General features: G+C 33.4%; 1 protein-coding gene across 4 annotated transcripts in view; it reads right to left on the bottom strand.

The window, feature by feature from the left end:
* Positions 1-2,123: 2,123 nt before the first annotated feature.
* Positions 2,124-15,702, bottom strand: part of LOC129001844 (lysosomal-associated transmembrane protein 4A) — a 38,942-nt gene continuing 25,363 nt past the window's right edge. For all 4 annotated transcript variants that reach the window (XM_054429385.1, XM_054429331.1, XM_054429537.1 and 1 more), the window contains exons 5-6: positions 10,692-10,848; positions 2,124-3,693 (exon numbers count right to left, since the gene is read on the bottom strand). In XM_054429385.1, coding sequence (XP_054285360.1) covers positions 3,439-3,693; positions 10,692-10,848 — 412 coding nt within the window. In that variant the 3' untranslated portion in view covers positions 2,124-3,438. The remainder of the gene's footprint in view (positions 3,694-10,691; positions 10,849-15,702) is intronic.

The following is a 15,702-nucleotide window of genomic DNA, read 5'->3' as shown; positions in this document are numbered from 1 at the left end:
AAGAAATTATCAGTTCCCTTAAAAATAAGAGTTCAAGTGGGTATGATGAAATCCCTATATTTTTTGTAAAATCCATTAAAAATGAAATCAGCTGTATTTTAAGTCATCTCATAAACTCATCATTTGTCTCAGGAGTCTTCCCGGATCAATTAGGTAAAAATTGCAAAAAATTATTCCATTACATAAAAAAATGATATTAAAAATCCGTCAAATTATCGCCCATTATCCTTGTTACCGACATTTTCTAAAATTTATGAAAAAGCAAAAAAGCAGTCTACATTCAATTAACAGAATTTCTAGTTAAGAACCACTTAATAGATGACATTCAGCATGGTTTCTGCTGTGGAAAATCGGTAATTACTGCAAGTATTGCTTTCATAGAATCAATAATTGACTCAATTGACGCTGGAGGGAGACCCATACATTGGTATGTTCATGGATCTGTCAAAGGCATTTGATAATGTAAATCATACATTACTTATTAGTAAATTAAAATCTCTGGGGATGGTCAAATCTACATTAGATTGGTTTTGTTCATACCTTGAAAATAGATTTTAGTTTGTCCAATTAACTAGTTGTTCTGATAATATAATTTCAAATCATAAATCACAATTTAAAAAAGTACAATTCGGAGTTCCTCAAGGATCAATTTTAGGGCCCCTTCTTTTCATATGCTATCTAAAAATATATCAACTTCACTATCAAACCCTGAGAAAAGCAGTATATGTTTATACGCCGATGATACTAACCTAAAAATTTCAGATAAAACAATAGAACAAATTGAAATTTTGTCTTTCCTAGAATTAGGAAATATTGTTCAATTTTTCAAAAATAATAATTTACAGCTTAATGTTGAAAAAACAAATTATATATCATTTAAAACAGCTCAGTCAAAAACCACAGCAGAACCTGTTGTTATGATTGATTCCGAACCTATTGAGCAAATTCTTAGCACAAAATTTCTCGGTCTACTAATAGATGGCAACCTAAATTGGAATTAACATGTGGACAAAATCATATCAAAAATTAATTCAGGTTTATTTGCCTTGAGAAAAATGGCAGATTTATGTAGTCAATCAACACTCAAACTAATATACCATTCCTATATACATTATCATATATCATTTGGCATCTGTCTTTATGGCTCGACCAAACAAGAAAATCTTGATAAAATTCAAAAGTTACAAAAAAAAGCAATTTGGATCATTAAAAATCTTCATCAAGAAGTATCCTCCTGTAAAGAGCATTTCAAAAATCTTCAAATTATTACAGTTTATGGACAATATATTTTTGATACAATTATGGTTTACAAAACTTTGAATTCAAGCAAGCCATTAATAAACCATCCAACTCACCCATACAATACCAGAAATAAATCGGAAATCATACCCACTCATCACAGATTGCAACTCTACACAAAAAAACCATCATATGCAGGAGCAAAGTTTTTTAGAACGTTACCTAAAGAAATAAAAAAAGAAAATAATGTTAATAAATTTAAAATTAAGTTAAAAAATTATATTACATCAAATCCTATTTATTCAATTGAAGAGTATAACCAGTTGTAAATATGTATTATACGCTATAAGCCCTGTTAGCTATAAGGAAATGACACTATTCCGTTGTATGATTACTCATGTACACATTATGAATAAAGATTAATTTGATTTGATATATTGAAGCGCTGTTGTATGCCTAATGGTCACAGAGAAAATTCAAAAATAGTGTAATTTAAAATTCCCATGTAATTATAATGGAGAAAATGAAAATTGATGTAGTTAACTTGTTTATGGACATATATTGATAAAATTTGGCAAATTTATTTAAATCCTATATTATTGATGTATGGTCAAAAAACAGTTTTTACCTTTCCCGTAGCAGCAAACCTAAGCGCTCGTTAAATCTAATGTTATTTAAATAGGGAATAAATATGTCTTATTTATGTAAATATTTTGGTAAAAATGTAATCAGACAAGTTGAAATTCGCTTAGTCTGCAGGTTTGCTGCAGCGGGGGGTATTTACTATTCCGATGTGCAATTGATTTGTATGATTGGAGTTCTTCTGTATTGCTAAGAAAGAGTTGACAAGGCCTATGGTCCAATTCAAAATAAAAACATTTCAATAAGAATTTAGAGATTTTAATATTCATTATTCAAACACAAATTACAGATGTATAAGCTAACTAGGTGGCATTAGCCAAAAGGATCTATCTTTTAGTTCTTTTTAGATCAACATTTTAAACTTCGAGAAAGATACTGGACCATTTAACACTTTCAGGTTGTGACATATATACATATAGCATCAACTACAGGGTTCCCAAAAGCAGTGTAAAGTAAAGTACGTTTCTATAACTTGTTCTCCTTCAAGTTCAAACAGTGATTTTGTATTACCTTAAAACCTTTACTTTACCCAGTAAGTTGTGTACAAATTTGATGTACAGTCTACATTTGTGGGTACCCAATACTACACCTGTTACCTACAAACTACTCAATTTGTATGTACAAAAATATCACAAATTAATAAATGACACTATAGCACACTGATTTTTCACATTCTTAATGTTTTACTATGAATATACAATTCAAGGAGAAAATAAAAATTAAGTTTTAACAAAAATAACTATAAATGAAGATTCATGAAACAAAAATAGGAATAAATATAAATATAATGCTGTACAAGTCTTAATCTCGCTTTCATAAAATTATCGCATAATAAACCAATGATCTGTTGTTAGAACTTAAGTAAGCTTACCAATCTGTATCCAGTCATCAAACACAAAAACTTGAAAACCCCATGTAGGTATGGTAAAAATTATGGTTAAATATTTATTTTAAATTGGAAAAATATATAAGAAATCAACTTAAATATTTGGAAAAATATCATTAAATCTCAAGTACAAATTTGACTGTAAATAGTAAAATGCATACACTTAATGACACGAGTTAAGTTGTAGGCTGATTCCATGGAATTCAGAGTAATATGACAAACTTATGTATGGTTAAACTCCTGTGTTACCTACTTTGAATTATTACTTTTCATAGTTTAGTTAAGTATGTGAGATGTATGCTAAATAGAAACACTTTTTTTGTATCCCTTCCATATAAAACAAGATAAAATTTAAAAATGATATACCCAGTAAAAAACACATCTGCCGACCAACAGGAGAGATGTGATTGGTAGGACTAGTGCCAGTTAGACAAACTTTGAATACGCAGATCTTGCAATACTTGCAACATTTGAATTTTGTCCAAATTGATATTTTTTACAAAAGACGGGTACAGTAATACTTTAAGTGCCCCATTCACTTACACATTACACTTAAAACTACTTGTTAAATCACAAATCTGATTTACTCTGGAATATAGTAAACAAAAACCGGCTAAAATATGTATTGCTTAAAAAATAAAACTAGGAATTTCCTTCAAGTGGGTTGCACATTACATGGGCTGTGGTGGGGGAGCGGCGGCGGTGACGGCGGTGGTGGTGTTGGTCTGCTCTGCTGTCACAGTCGTGGTAGGGGTGGTACGAACAGCTGTGTCATAGGATGGGGGAGGGACCACGTACTTCTTGACAGCTGCCTCGTAGCTGGGCAACAAGCTCTCAGTGTCAATGTAGTGGATGGTCCGTTGGCCAGGGAACACACGCAACATCAGGTACTTGTAGCAGCTCCATACCACTCCGATAAAGTAAGCCTGCCACACATAAATAGAATGTTACTTGCTACAATGCGAAATAAAAAAATAAAATAAAGTTAATGTAATTTGTTACTTTATAATAAGGTGTGAGAGGGGAAAGAATTGATAAAGTAAGTAGTCAATGGCTCAGCCATATGTGTTTAATAATTCAATTTTAATTTGAGCACATTATTCAGCATAGCTTGAGCATGATTCTAAGCCACAAACAACTAAAAACAATACAATTACAAAAGTTGGTCCCTGCTCCTCATTTTTTTCTCTCTGAGTGGCACACAAGTTAGTTAGTACCATTGTCTGTCGCTTGCCGCGCTCCTCTGCTATCTTGTCTGCTGACTATTGATTGACTAATTAATGTCTGTCAGTGCCCAGTCCAGTTGCACTGAGAGGTTATAAACGAAAAAATAACCTCTCTTAGAAGTTACAAGTAGTTATTGTTAGTAGGCTAATAAAAAAAAAGTTGTAGATCAAGTAGTGAACGTAACTCACATAATAGTCTTAACGACACTATCTTTACGGGAACGTTCCGTAAACTACTATTCAAGTTTCAAAATGCAATCACCATTAAAACAGTGTTTTTGGTAACACACTGGTTGTTATAACATTTTCCTTAACCCATTGACGCCAAGCGTTACTCGTACGGCCGCTGCGGGCCCGACGGCTGAATTACTAGTGTCGCTTGTGTTACCGCTAAAAGATAAAAACATCAATAGACACCACTAGTTATTTTATTATTTTTTCCCTCTTTTTGGTTTTTCTTAGTTATTGGTGTTTATCTTGCATCTTGTTTACCGTATTAACTAATTTATTTTTGCGAACAACAAACAAGGTTGTGTTGCTATGGAAACCAGATATCACCCAAAAGCAATTGAACTTTATAATAGTAGTGTCATTTGGTGTCTGGATTAATCTTTGAATTTGTAAGTCAAGTTTACTTTTAAAAATTGTTTTAAACATTTTTATTTTTATAATCTACTAGCTGTACCCGCGAGCTTTACCCCCTTTAACTTCATAAGTATTCGCATGGCTCATTCACGTCCTGGTTGAAGTCCGTTCGCTACGCTCACTCACCTTTAGGTTGGAGCTCGTTCGCTGCGCTCACTTGCCTTCAGGTTAGCTCGTTCGCTACGCTAACTCGCCTCCAGGTTGAAGTTTGTAATATTTCATGTCATTTCATTCATTATTTAGTATTAAGTTTCTTAAAGTCTTAACTTTTGTTCATACACCTTTGTTAATAATCACTCCTCAGAAAGGCTGGCCTAATATTCATTTTCCTAATTTATATAATTTCATTAATATGTTCAATTAATCATTAATAATATTCATTTCATAGCCTATATATATATATTTTTATACAAAGCCCACAACTTAATTATTTATTAACCCTTTCAGTGCTATGAAACGATATATCGTTGTTTTAAAAAAACCCTAAGGGATATAGAGAGGAAGGTTATTTAAAAAAAAATAGCAAAACGGCCATTGGTGACCTGCATGTTCATAGGATACACTACCAACCACTTAGCTAAAAGATTCGCCCAATCCGATGATTTCGAGGTGTATGTCTGAACCAAGGATTATGAACACCTCACTATGCCCCAGTGGTTGTAGTATATCGCTACAAACACACAGGTCACCAATTATTTGCCACACAGGACGGGATTCGAACCCGAGCAGACGAATGCCACTGGCCAAGTGACACACGCCCTAGCCTTCTTGGCTATATCTGTGCTTGAAGACTGGGGAGTCAAAACCCGGTATTTAAGCTGTCGCCACCGATTGCGTACAGATGGCGCTGCAGATGGTTGTTCAATGCATTACTAGGTAGCAGCACCAGCTAGTCACGGACTATTTAGATGCAATCTTTTAGTTTTAGTAGTAGTAAATGTGTTCCTGAGACTTTGCTGCAAAACATTAGTTTCCCTAAAATTGCTATATTACAATAACCTCGTCCAACTAAATCAGGGTTAAATTCAATATTACATTCACATTGTAAACTATATGTCTTTTGATTTTGTGAGATTTCGGTTTCAAATAATGCTATCAGAACATAAAAATTTATAGGAAAACCAGGAAAATTACAACAAAAACTAAGTTTTGTTTGATGTTTACTACAAATACCGGGATTTATCTTTCTTATATATTTTCTTATTGTGTTATTATTCAAAATTAGCCTAATTAATAAAATAGTGACAACATGACAGTTAAAATTCAACAACGGGTAATGGAATTAAAAGGTAAACAAAAAAGTCTTACAATATAGGAATTATTGGCCTAGCACAGAAAGGGTTAAATATGTAAGAGAATTGCAATACATCAAAATTTCTTATAATATCATTTAAAAATTAGTCCTTAAGGAATCAAAATTTAAGAAGCAGTGAAAGTGATCCATGTGTTCAACAATGAATGATGTGAACATTGAAATTGAAAGAGAAGGAAGCCATTGCAGAAGTTGAAACTGTTAGTTAGAAGGAGTCCAAATTTTATCTAAATCAAATTCATTAATATCATCAAGAAGACCAGTTTATGTCAAGTTATATCACATTAGCCTAAACCTCAAGAGGACTCAACTCCATCATTGTTATCTTCAAAATTAAGTATAAACTTTTTTTTAACTCTTTTAAATTCAGTGCTAATTGGACTTACCTTTTGGACAACATCAAAATTAGATTTTTCATTGTTGGGATTTGTAAGTTTAACACCTAAATTAGGCCTATTTGGACATTATTAAATTTATTAATTCTTAGCATTCAATCCAGCACGACACCCTACCCTGAGATATATCACATATAAATTATTTGAGCCTTTATTATTCAAACTTATCTTTTATTTCATTTTAATTTCAATCTCATTGTCAGTCCTTTCATTGTAACGTCAAGCCTTTTCTCATTGCATGTTTGTTCATTTGTTTAAATAAAACCCCTTTTGTAATTCATATATCTTTGTTGACTTATTAACTTTAAACATTTATAGAATAGGCCTAGCCTAAATTAATATTGTGAGGTGAGTTTACAACAAGTTCGTTCGCTACGCTCACTCACCTTTTAGTTGAAAATTAGCTGTTGTCATAAATTAAAAAAAAAATAATAGTACTGCACCCTGTTGGTAATCCTTGTAACTTTTATGCTATTGAACATCATAGAACAGAACCAACTTGTTTAATTTAAACAGCTGTTAAGATTCATTAATGCCTTTTAAATATGAAAATTCATAAGGTTAACATGGGGAACTACAGAGCCACTGGGGCGGAGCCCGAAAGGATTTTTGAGATAAGAATATGCTTTAATGTTAATCGGGAATGTGAGCTATCATCATGCTAAATTTCAGCCCAATCCGTCCAGTAGTTTATGCGTGATTGAGCAACACACACACATAAACTTTCAGATTTATAATATTAGTAAGATAAACATTATTTGATCTAATCAACTATTTGATTTTTTTTAATTTTACACTTTGATTATCCAATTACCATTTTATTTGTAGATAATTTTACTGAGAACAAAATGATGAAAGAATTATTAATTATTACCAAGGTTTTATTTCTATAACAATTAGAGTAAAAGTCTACAAATTTGGTAAAATATAATTGCCGGCAGAGGGTGCTGCACGCAGCGCATTATTCCTTCCCCAATGGATTAAATTAATTGGTTAAGTTTTAAGTTAAATTAATCACTAGTTGAATGAATATTTACTTATTTATGTACTCTGTTCTTGTGTCTACCACACAGTTGTTCAAAAATTACTTATTACCGGTTCTTCATCTTCTACCTCATATACACTCATTGGGGATTGATGGTGTCATTAATCATCAAACACTTCATTTACACATACAATTACATATAACATATAATTAAAACTGAGGCTATGGACAGGCGTACTTCATCCTAGGCCTAATAGTAATAGGGGGTATTCAAAGTACAGTAGGCCTACTAATTCAGCGAGTAAGTTAGTAGGCTGTAGGCTTTGTCTTTGAGATACACTGCAAGTATCCTATGGTGTAGCGGGAAAAATGTTGATTGCCACACTTAACCCTAGCAGTGGCCAATGTTAGAAGTGGGGAATGGCCAACCCATTTTGGCGATTTTGCAGACCTTTTTTTGAAAATTCGTAAAAATTCAACCGTACAAGTAAACCTAGCCAACCTCATATTCATTTTGTTCGGAAAGAACAGGAGAATCTAGAAATAGTAATATGATAATGATTTAGACAGTGTATTTTATCGGTAAAGTGAAAAAAATAAAAAAGATTTGAATTTTTTTTGAAATTTCAAAAGCGGCCTCGGTATTTTTTTCCTACGGATTTTTTATGGGAATTTCATTATATACATTTTGTAGACAATCTAATTCCCTACATAGAAATATATAACATGTTAGGAAAATATTTTTTTTTATAAGTTTTTGGGGCGAAATATAATGACAAACGGAGAACCGAAAAAATTGAAAACCGTACAGTGTTAGTTTATGTTGTAAAAAGTTCTATAATATATGTGTATACTAATAATGATATATACATGTTTGTAAAGCTAATGAAGTAAGGAATCAAAAAAAGTCATTAAGTTTATGGTAAAAATAATTTTTTACCTATAAATATACGTATATAAAATAATGTTTTTATATTTTAGCGATTTCTCGAGAAAAAAATTCACAGTATTTAGTATACAACTTTTGTACCAAATTTTTTTACTTCAAACCAACATAATAATCTTGTAGTGTATTCAATTACCTACATAAAAATGTATAACATGTTAGAAATATTTTTTTGTAGGTACGTAATAGGGACATAATAATACAATTACCGCAAAACCGCAAATAAGTGTAAACTATAGCCTACAGTGTTCGTTTGTGTTGTGAAACATTATGTAGGCTGATGATATGTAGCCTATATATTTGTAAAGCTAATGAAGTAAGGAATCAAAAAAAGTCATAAGTATGATGGTAAAAAGTTATTTTCACCTATGATTATGTATCAATTTGAGAACGTTTTGATATTTTTGCGCATTTCGAGAAAATGGAGTGTACAGTATTTAGTAGCCTATATAATTTTTTTACCAAATTTTTTACACCAAAACCAATATAAACATCTTGTAGTGTATTCATTTACCTTTATAAAAATGTATAACAACTTGGGTAAATCATTATATAGCATAGCACCTCTGAATTTCAGAACCGTCATCTTTGGACATGATGCTAACAAAATACAGTAGTATTTAGTATAGGCTATAACTTTTTTACAAAATTTTTTACCCCCAAACCATTATAAACATGATGTAGTGTATTCATTTACCTTTATAAAAATGTATAACACCTTGGGTATATCATTATATAGCATATATAGCATTGCAAACTAAGGTCCGTCTCGTACAACAATCTCTAAATGTCAGAATCATCATTTTAGGACATGATGCTAACAAAATACAACCTTTTATGAACACTATTTCACACAATTCAGTAATATTTATGCATGAAGATTACTGTTATACACACACACAAACTTCACTAACACTAACACTACGAACTAATAACGTATTTAGTAATAAATCGCGGATAACACGAGAACGAACACTAAACAACACAAACAAACAATGGCGAATATAAAACAGCTGACAGACTGTAGCAGTAATGAATGACTCACTTCCTTCGTCTACATGCGAGCATACAGAAATAACCCTGAGTGCAGGGCTGCCACTCTCTGAATCTAAATTTCTTCCTCTTCAAAATGACATACTATATGACTAGTAATAATAAATTATACTGTATGTAATTCGTATTTTCCACATCGTCACCTGACGACCATCTACCATTTCTTAAAAATTTCGCAATCGTACCGGTTGTGCAATCAATATTTCGTTCTAAATCACAATGAAGATAAAATCAATGGCTATCCAGTGGTACCACTCGCAACATCCCAAGACGAAAATTACCCAAGCAGGGTAATGCCAAACAAGACGTGTTTTGCCAGTTCCCAAGTGTCGGCTGCAAAAGTCGTGCCGTGTCAAAAATTCATTTGATTTCTAATCGTCGTGTCATTGTTATATACCTGCTACAGGGTTTGTTTATGTAATAAAATGAAAGTTCAGAATGTGATCTTTCGAATGGTATATATATTATTTTCATCTGAGTTGATTGTAAATGTTTTTTTTACCGCTACAAAAATTTTCGGCCCAGATCGTCACAAGACGACTTTGGCCATTCTAAGCATCAACGTCAGATCGTCACCAGACGTCGATCGGCCACTGCTAGGGTTAAATTTCAAGCTGAAGCTTGCTCTTTTAAAGGACCTTCTGTAGGCCTATATATTTTAATTTAAATTGCAACAGACTACGTTATCTGACTTGGGCTAAATGATCTAATTGAATTACTGTGTCAGTTTAACTGTTTTATCTGACACACATAATTATAATACATTTTAATTAAATACATCCTTATATTATTATAAATAAGAATACAATATGTAAAAAGAACCCTCATAAATATACTAGCCTATAAAAATAAATCATTTGTAAAGACCATTTCATTTAGCAAAGCCTAAGACTCAATTGTTTTTCTAGAAATTTATTTATTGTAAAATTAATAATGATATCGCAATTAATTTATTTGATAATTTTATTTCGCTGATACTTTTTTCAGTTTAACTGTTAATATTTTTAGGTAATTTTTTTTACGGGATTAACCGAGTAACGAATTACTGATACTGACTGACTGAACGTTATTCATTTCAAATCCCTCATCATAAATAATAACATAACCTCAATTATAAACAGTAGCAGAAAATTTTGCCATTTGCATTTTATCTTGAATGCAGTGTGGAGTGTGGCTGAGCGGCAGACAACGGCTCCAATGCTGTTTAAATCAGAGGAGCAGGGATAGACTGTAAGGTAAAGTAAAAAATTGTTGTCTTATGGCCTGTGAGCTTAATTCCAATTGTATTTACAAAACAAACTCTCATCATGCACGTACTAGGATTCTCCATTCATGTATTTGTAACAGCTAGTAGTGTATTACCTTGACCAGCAGAGCCACCAGGAAGGTGAGTAGCACCAGCAGTGACAGACATTGCTCATTGAGTTGTAGCAGCTCAGTCTGATAGGGGATGCGGGGACTGTGAGCCACTAGACCATGGACATCAGGCATGTACAACACGAACCCTACAGCAGTCAAGCTGTCGACACAAGACAGTATATAAATCCTGTTGACTAGACATATTTGCAATATAAAATTAAGAATATGAGATGAAGATGAAAAGAAACAATTTTAAGGAAGTGCTAAATTTTAATACAGCTAAATTTCACAACATATATAAGGAATAGAAAAACTTAAAGAGAAATTAGGAGGAAGTTTAATACTGAAAAGCTTTACTGGAACAAAACTTATTTAGTGACCTTTCTTGTATTATGGTTTGTCTACAATGAGTTGAAACAACAATATTTAGATGGTCACTTCGACACGTCCCCTTTTATTAAACTATTCTAATCTTATAAAAAGTCCCAGCTTCTGACAGATTATTTGCAATCTAGACTTGGCTAATGGTTTTTAGTCAGTACATACGCTCAGGGTTATGAACTAAATTCAGGCTTGATTGTCTATCTGGATCGATGGAATTTCTTCTATTAAAGTTATACCTTTTAAACAATAATTTCAACTAGACCTAGAATATTTTCTTTTGTGGCTTCATTCACTTTGACTGAGCCGAAAATCGCTCCAATGTTCCATCGCCAAAAATCCAACTGCATGTTTTATAATAATTCCTTATGCTGTCCCAGTCTTGTTGCAACCTCTAAAGGCAACAAGAATCACTGTAGCACTCCAATAAACCATTTTGTTGTTTTGGCTTATAAATGATTCCTAAAGGACATGTTCCCATAAAACATACCTAAGTCCTCTCTTAAGGGGGACAAAATCTCTTGAAAGGAATCTTACACTGACAGCCAAGTCAGGTCTTGATCCAATCATCAAATAAATACATTAGTGCTCCGCTCCTACTACAGTACTTGTCTGTAAACTACTCATATAGTTTTTTTCTTTAACTTTATCAAAACCAAGTTTTATAAATCCTTTAAGTATAGAGTTGTCACTGGTTTAGAATCTTGTAAGTTAACCCGTTCAAGAAAATTTCTTTGCATATGCTTTTCGGCTAATTTTGATTCCTCCATCTTTCATATGTTCAATTTCAATACAGCAGACCCTCTATCTGGCACTGCGGCACTCCAGTAATCCGGCGTCTTTTGACGGCTGAGATCTTCTGTGATTGCAGCAAAATGTTGATTATCTCCCCTGCCGTGTAGACATGATCATCCACTCCCGCGATCAAGGAAACGTCATCGTCGTCTTTTGCGCTCACGGCAAAACCATGAACATCTCCCGCAGTCACGTAAACGTCATTGTCGTCATGCGCGATCACGGTAAAATAATAAACATCTCCTGCAGACGTGTAGACGTTATCATCGCCTCCCTAGGTCATGGAAACGTCATCGCCGCCTTGCGCGATCATGGCAAAATCATTAACATCTCCCGCGGTCATGGAAATGTTACTGTCGTCACGCACGATCGTGGCAAAATCATGATCATCTCCCGCGGCTGTGTAGACAATATCATCGTCTCCCACGATTACGGAAACATCATCGTTGTCATGCCCGATCGCAGCAATAGTGAATTCAGATCGTGCGATCTTCGGAAACGTGTTTTTATTGATAACATTCCATTAATCCGGCATTTTCACTAGTCCGGCAGTATCACGGTCCTATATCTACCGGATTACTGAGAGTCTACTGTACCAAGAAAGAACGATGCAGGTTTGACTAGCATCTTGAACTCTTTCTTCAACTCTTTAAGAAAACCCTGTATATGTCTTCTTCATGTGTTAAGATAACTAATTTATTATCTACATAAAAAGCGACAAATGACTTCCTGTTGTTACTCTCCTTCATGTAAAGGCATTGATCAGCGTGACAAAGCTTGAATCCTTTGGCTGAAAGAAACCCATCAAAAGGCTTTGCTAAACATTGAGTTGCTTGACAAATAAATAAAAGGTTAAAATACCTGCTTGTCGCCTTGTGGTCCAAGTATTGTCCTAGTGGATTATGTACATTTCGGCGCGAGCGCCATCGTCGGATCCGTATAAGAACTGTTTACACTAAACTTCCCTGAAGAGGTGCGTAAGTTGTCCACAACACAAAACACATATAAAAACCGGTCGACCGTTATTTAACATTTTTTACTTTTGCTACGCGTGCACGGGCAGGATATGGAGGCGCGCCAGACGTGTGTCGAGACTCGACTGAAGACGGTAGTTGGTCGTGATCTGACCTTTGTCCTGGTGACGTAGCTAGTGCAGCATTGTTTCGGCTATTATTCATCTGTATTAAGGTTTCAAAAAGAATGTTGGATTGCAGGGTGTTTTTGTCGTTTAACAGGTTGTTTGTTTCAATTTTAGAGGCTCTGTAAATTTCGAACTGTTCCAATGCCGTCATTGTTCGGCCTTTTTGGCAAATATGTAAAGGCTGCAAATTTGTTGTTATATCAGTATAACTATGGTTACTGGCTACCAAATGGTCGGCGAAATTTGATTTTTGAACGATGGTTTTCTTGGGAAGATGTTCTTTAAACCTCTTTACAAAGGGCCTTCCAGTTTGGCCAATGTAAAACTTATCACAGTCATTACAGGTTATTTTATAAACTCCTGTTTTTTGACAAAAATCCTGTGGTGTATTTTTTACGGAAAGGAGATTTTGGAGTTTGTTTGATGTTTTGAAGGCTACAATTTTGCCATGCTTTTTCATCTGGTTTTTCAGTGTATGGGAGAGGTTGGTTCCAAATTCAACTGATACATACTCCATTCGCTCTTTATTGTTATCAGTGCTAGTAATGGCTTTTTTCTTGATTATCTGTTTATTGGTTAAACTATCTATCAATTTAGGGCTGTATCCATTTGAGACGGCGATGTATTTAATTATGTTTATCTCTTTTTCATAATCATCGGGGTTTAGGGGGACGGTGAGCATTCTATGAATGAAACTATTGTATGCTGCTATCTTGTGTTGGAAGGGGTGATGGGAAGTTTCATGAATGGTGGTATCAGTGGCTGTAGGTTTCCTGTAGATGCTGAATACAATCTTATCTTTTGTTTTTGTTAGTGTTAGGTCTAGGAAATTGAGTTTTTCGTTTTCTTCAAATTCTATTGTAAATTTTAGCTGTGGATGAATGTTGTTTAAATAGTTGTTAAAAAGCTGGATTTGTCTATTGTTGCCATTATACATGATGATGATATCGTCAACATATCTATGGTAGAAAATGATACGGTCCTTGTATTTGTTGGTATTGTCTGTCCATAAATGCTGATTCTCCATTTCATTCAGGAATATTTCTGCTAATATTCCTGATAAAGGTGACCCCATGGCGAGCCCTTCTTTCTGTGTAAAATATTCATTATTGAAACTGAAATAATTTTGTTGGAGTACTGTTCTCAGTAAAAGCATCAATTCATTTATTTCATCTTGGTTCAAATTAGAATTTTCGGTCAGATTTTTCTGTAGTATTTTTAGAGTTTCTAGGACGGGTACATTAGTATATAGGCTGGAGATATCTAAAGAGGCAAGAGTGTGTCTGTCATTAGGTTTTATGTCTTTGATTTTATTTACTAGATCCATACTATTTTTTAGGCTGTGGCTATTATTAAATGTGACGTTCATTTTTACAATTTTCTCTAATCTTTTAGCTAGTTTGTAAGCGGGGGCCGGCATGTAGTTTACTAATGGTCTCATAGGCTGTCCGTTTTTATGTAATTTAGGCAAACCTTTCAGAGGTGGGGCATGAGGATTTATGGGTTTAAATTCTCTGATTTCTCTTTCGTTTAATATATATTTGCTGCTTGACAATACTTTATTTATTTCTTTAACATACTTGACTGTGGGATCCTGTGGAAGTTTTTCTATTTGGTTATTACTAATAAACTCATGTACTTTTTTATTATATTCATCTTGGTTCATTATGACGAGTGTGTTGCCTTTATCTGCCTTAGTGATGACTAGATTATTCGTGTTAAGTTTCTGACGAATAGTTTTCAATATTTTAGCCTCTTTGATGTGGAGACTATTGATTTTGGGATGGGTTGGATGTTTTATTAATTTCTTGAGTTTGTTATTTACCATGACTCTTACTGTGTTTTGTTCATTTGTATCACTCAAGGTTTGTATGGTTGCATCTGAGTTGATAATTTCAGAGAAAAGACTCTTGCTGCCATGTTGGGGTAGGTTGTATGTAAGTCCTTTGTTTAAGAGATCCATTTCATCTGAATCAAAAACTATGTTTGTTAGATTGATGGTTCGGGGGTAGAACTTGTGGGAGATTTTATTAATGTCGAAACTGTGTTTAGTATTTAATAGGTTGTCAAGTTTTTTCTTTAAGGTTTTCTTTTTGTTTTGGATAACTATATTTATCTGAGATTCTATTTTTTGTGTTATTTCATTTATTTGAGTTGGATGAACTAGATTTAGCATAGCGATGTGGGATCTGAGCAGTAGTTTGTTGAGCATTGATTTTTTCCTGTACTGTTGTTTTATTTCGTTCTTTAACCAACATTTCTCTGCTGTTGATTTAGCTTTTTTGGCAGATACTGATTTGTTATTTATTTTTACGGAAAAATAAATAACAAATCAGTATTTGCCAAAAAAGCTAAATCAACAGCAGAGAAATGTTGGTTAAAGAACGAAATAAAACAACAGTACAGGAAAAAATCAATGCTCAACAAACTACTGCTCAGATCCCACATCGCTATGCTAAATCTAGTTCATCCAACTCAAATAAATGAAATAACACAAAAAATAGAATCTCAGATAAATATAGTTATCCAAAACAAAAAGAAAACCTTAAAGAAAAAACTTGACAACCTATTAAATACTAAACACAGTTTCGACATTAATAAAATCTCCCACAAGTTCTACCCCCGAACCATCAATCTAACAAACATAGTTTTTGATTCAGATGAAATGGATCTCTTAAACAAAGGACTTACATACAA

Source organism: Macrosteles quadrilineatus, unplaced genomic scaffold (assembly GCF_028750875.1).
Source record: "Macrosteles quadrilineatus isolate MER2022 unplaced genomic scaffold, UCM_ALF_1.0 Scaffold_1__1_contigs__length_201487025, whole genome shotgun sequence".
NCBI lineage: Eukaryota > Metazoa > Arthropoda > Insecta > Hemiptera > Cicadellidae > Macrosteles > Macrosteles quadrilineatus.
This window is presented reverse-complemented; position numbering and strand designations above follow the sequence as displayed.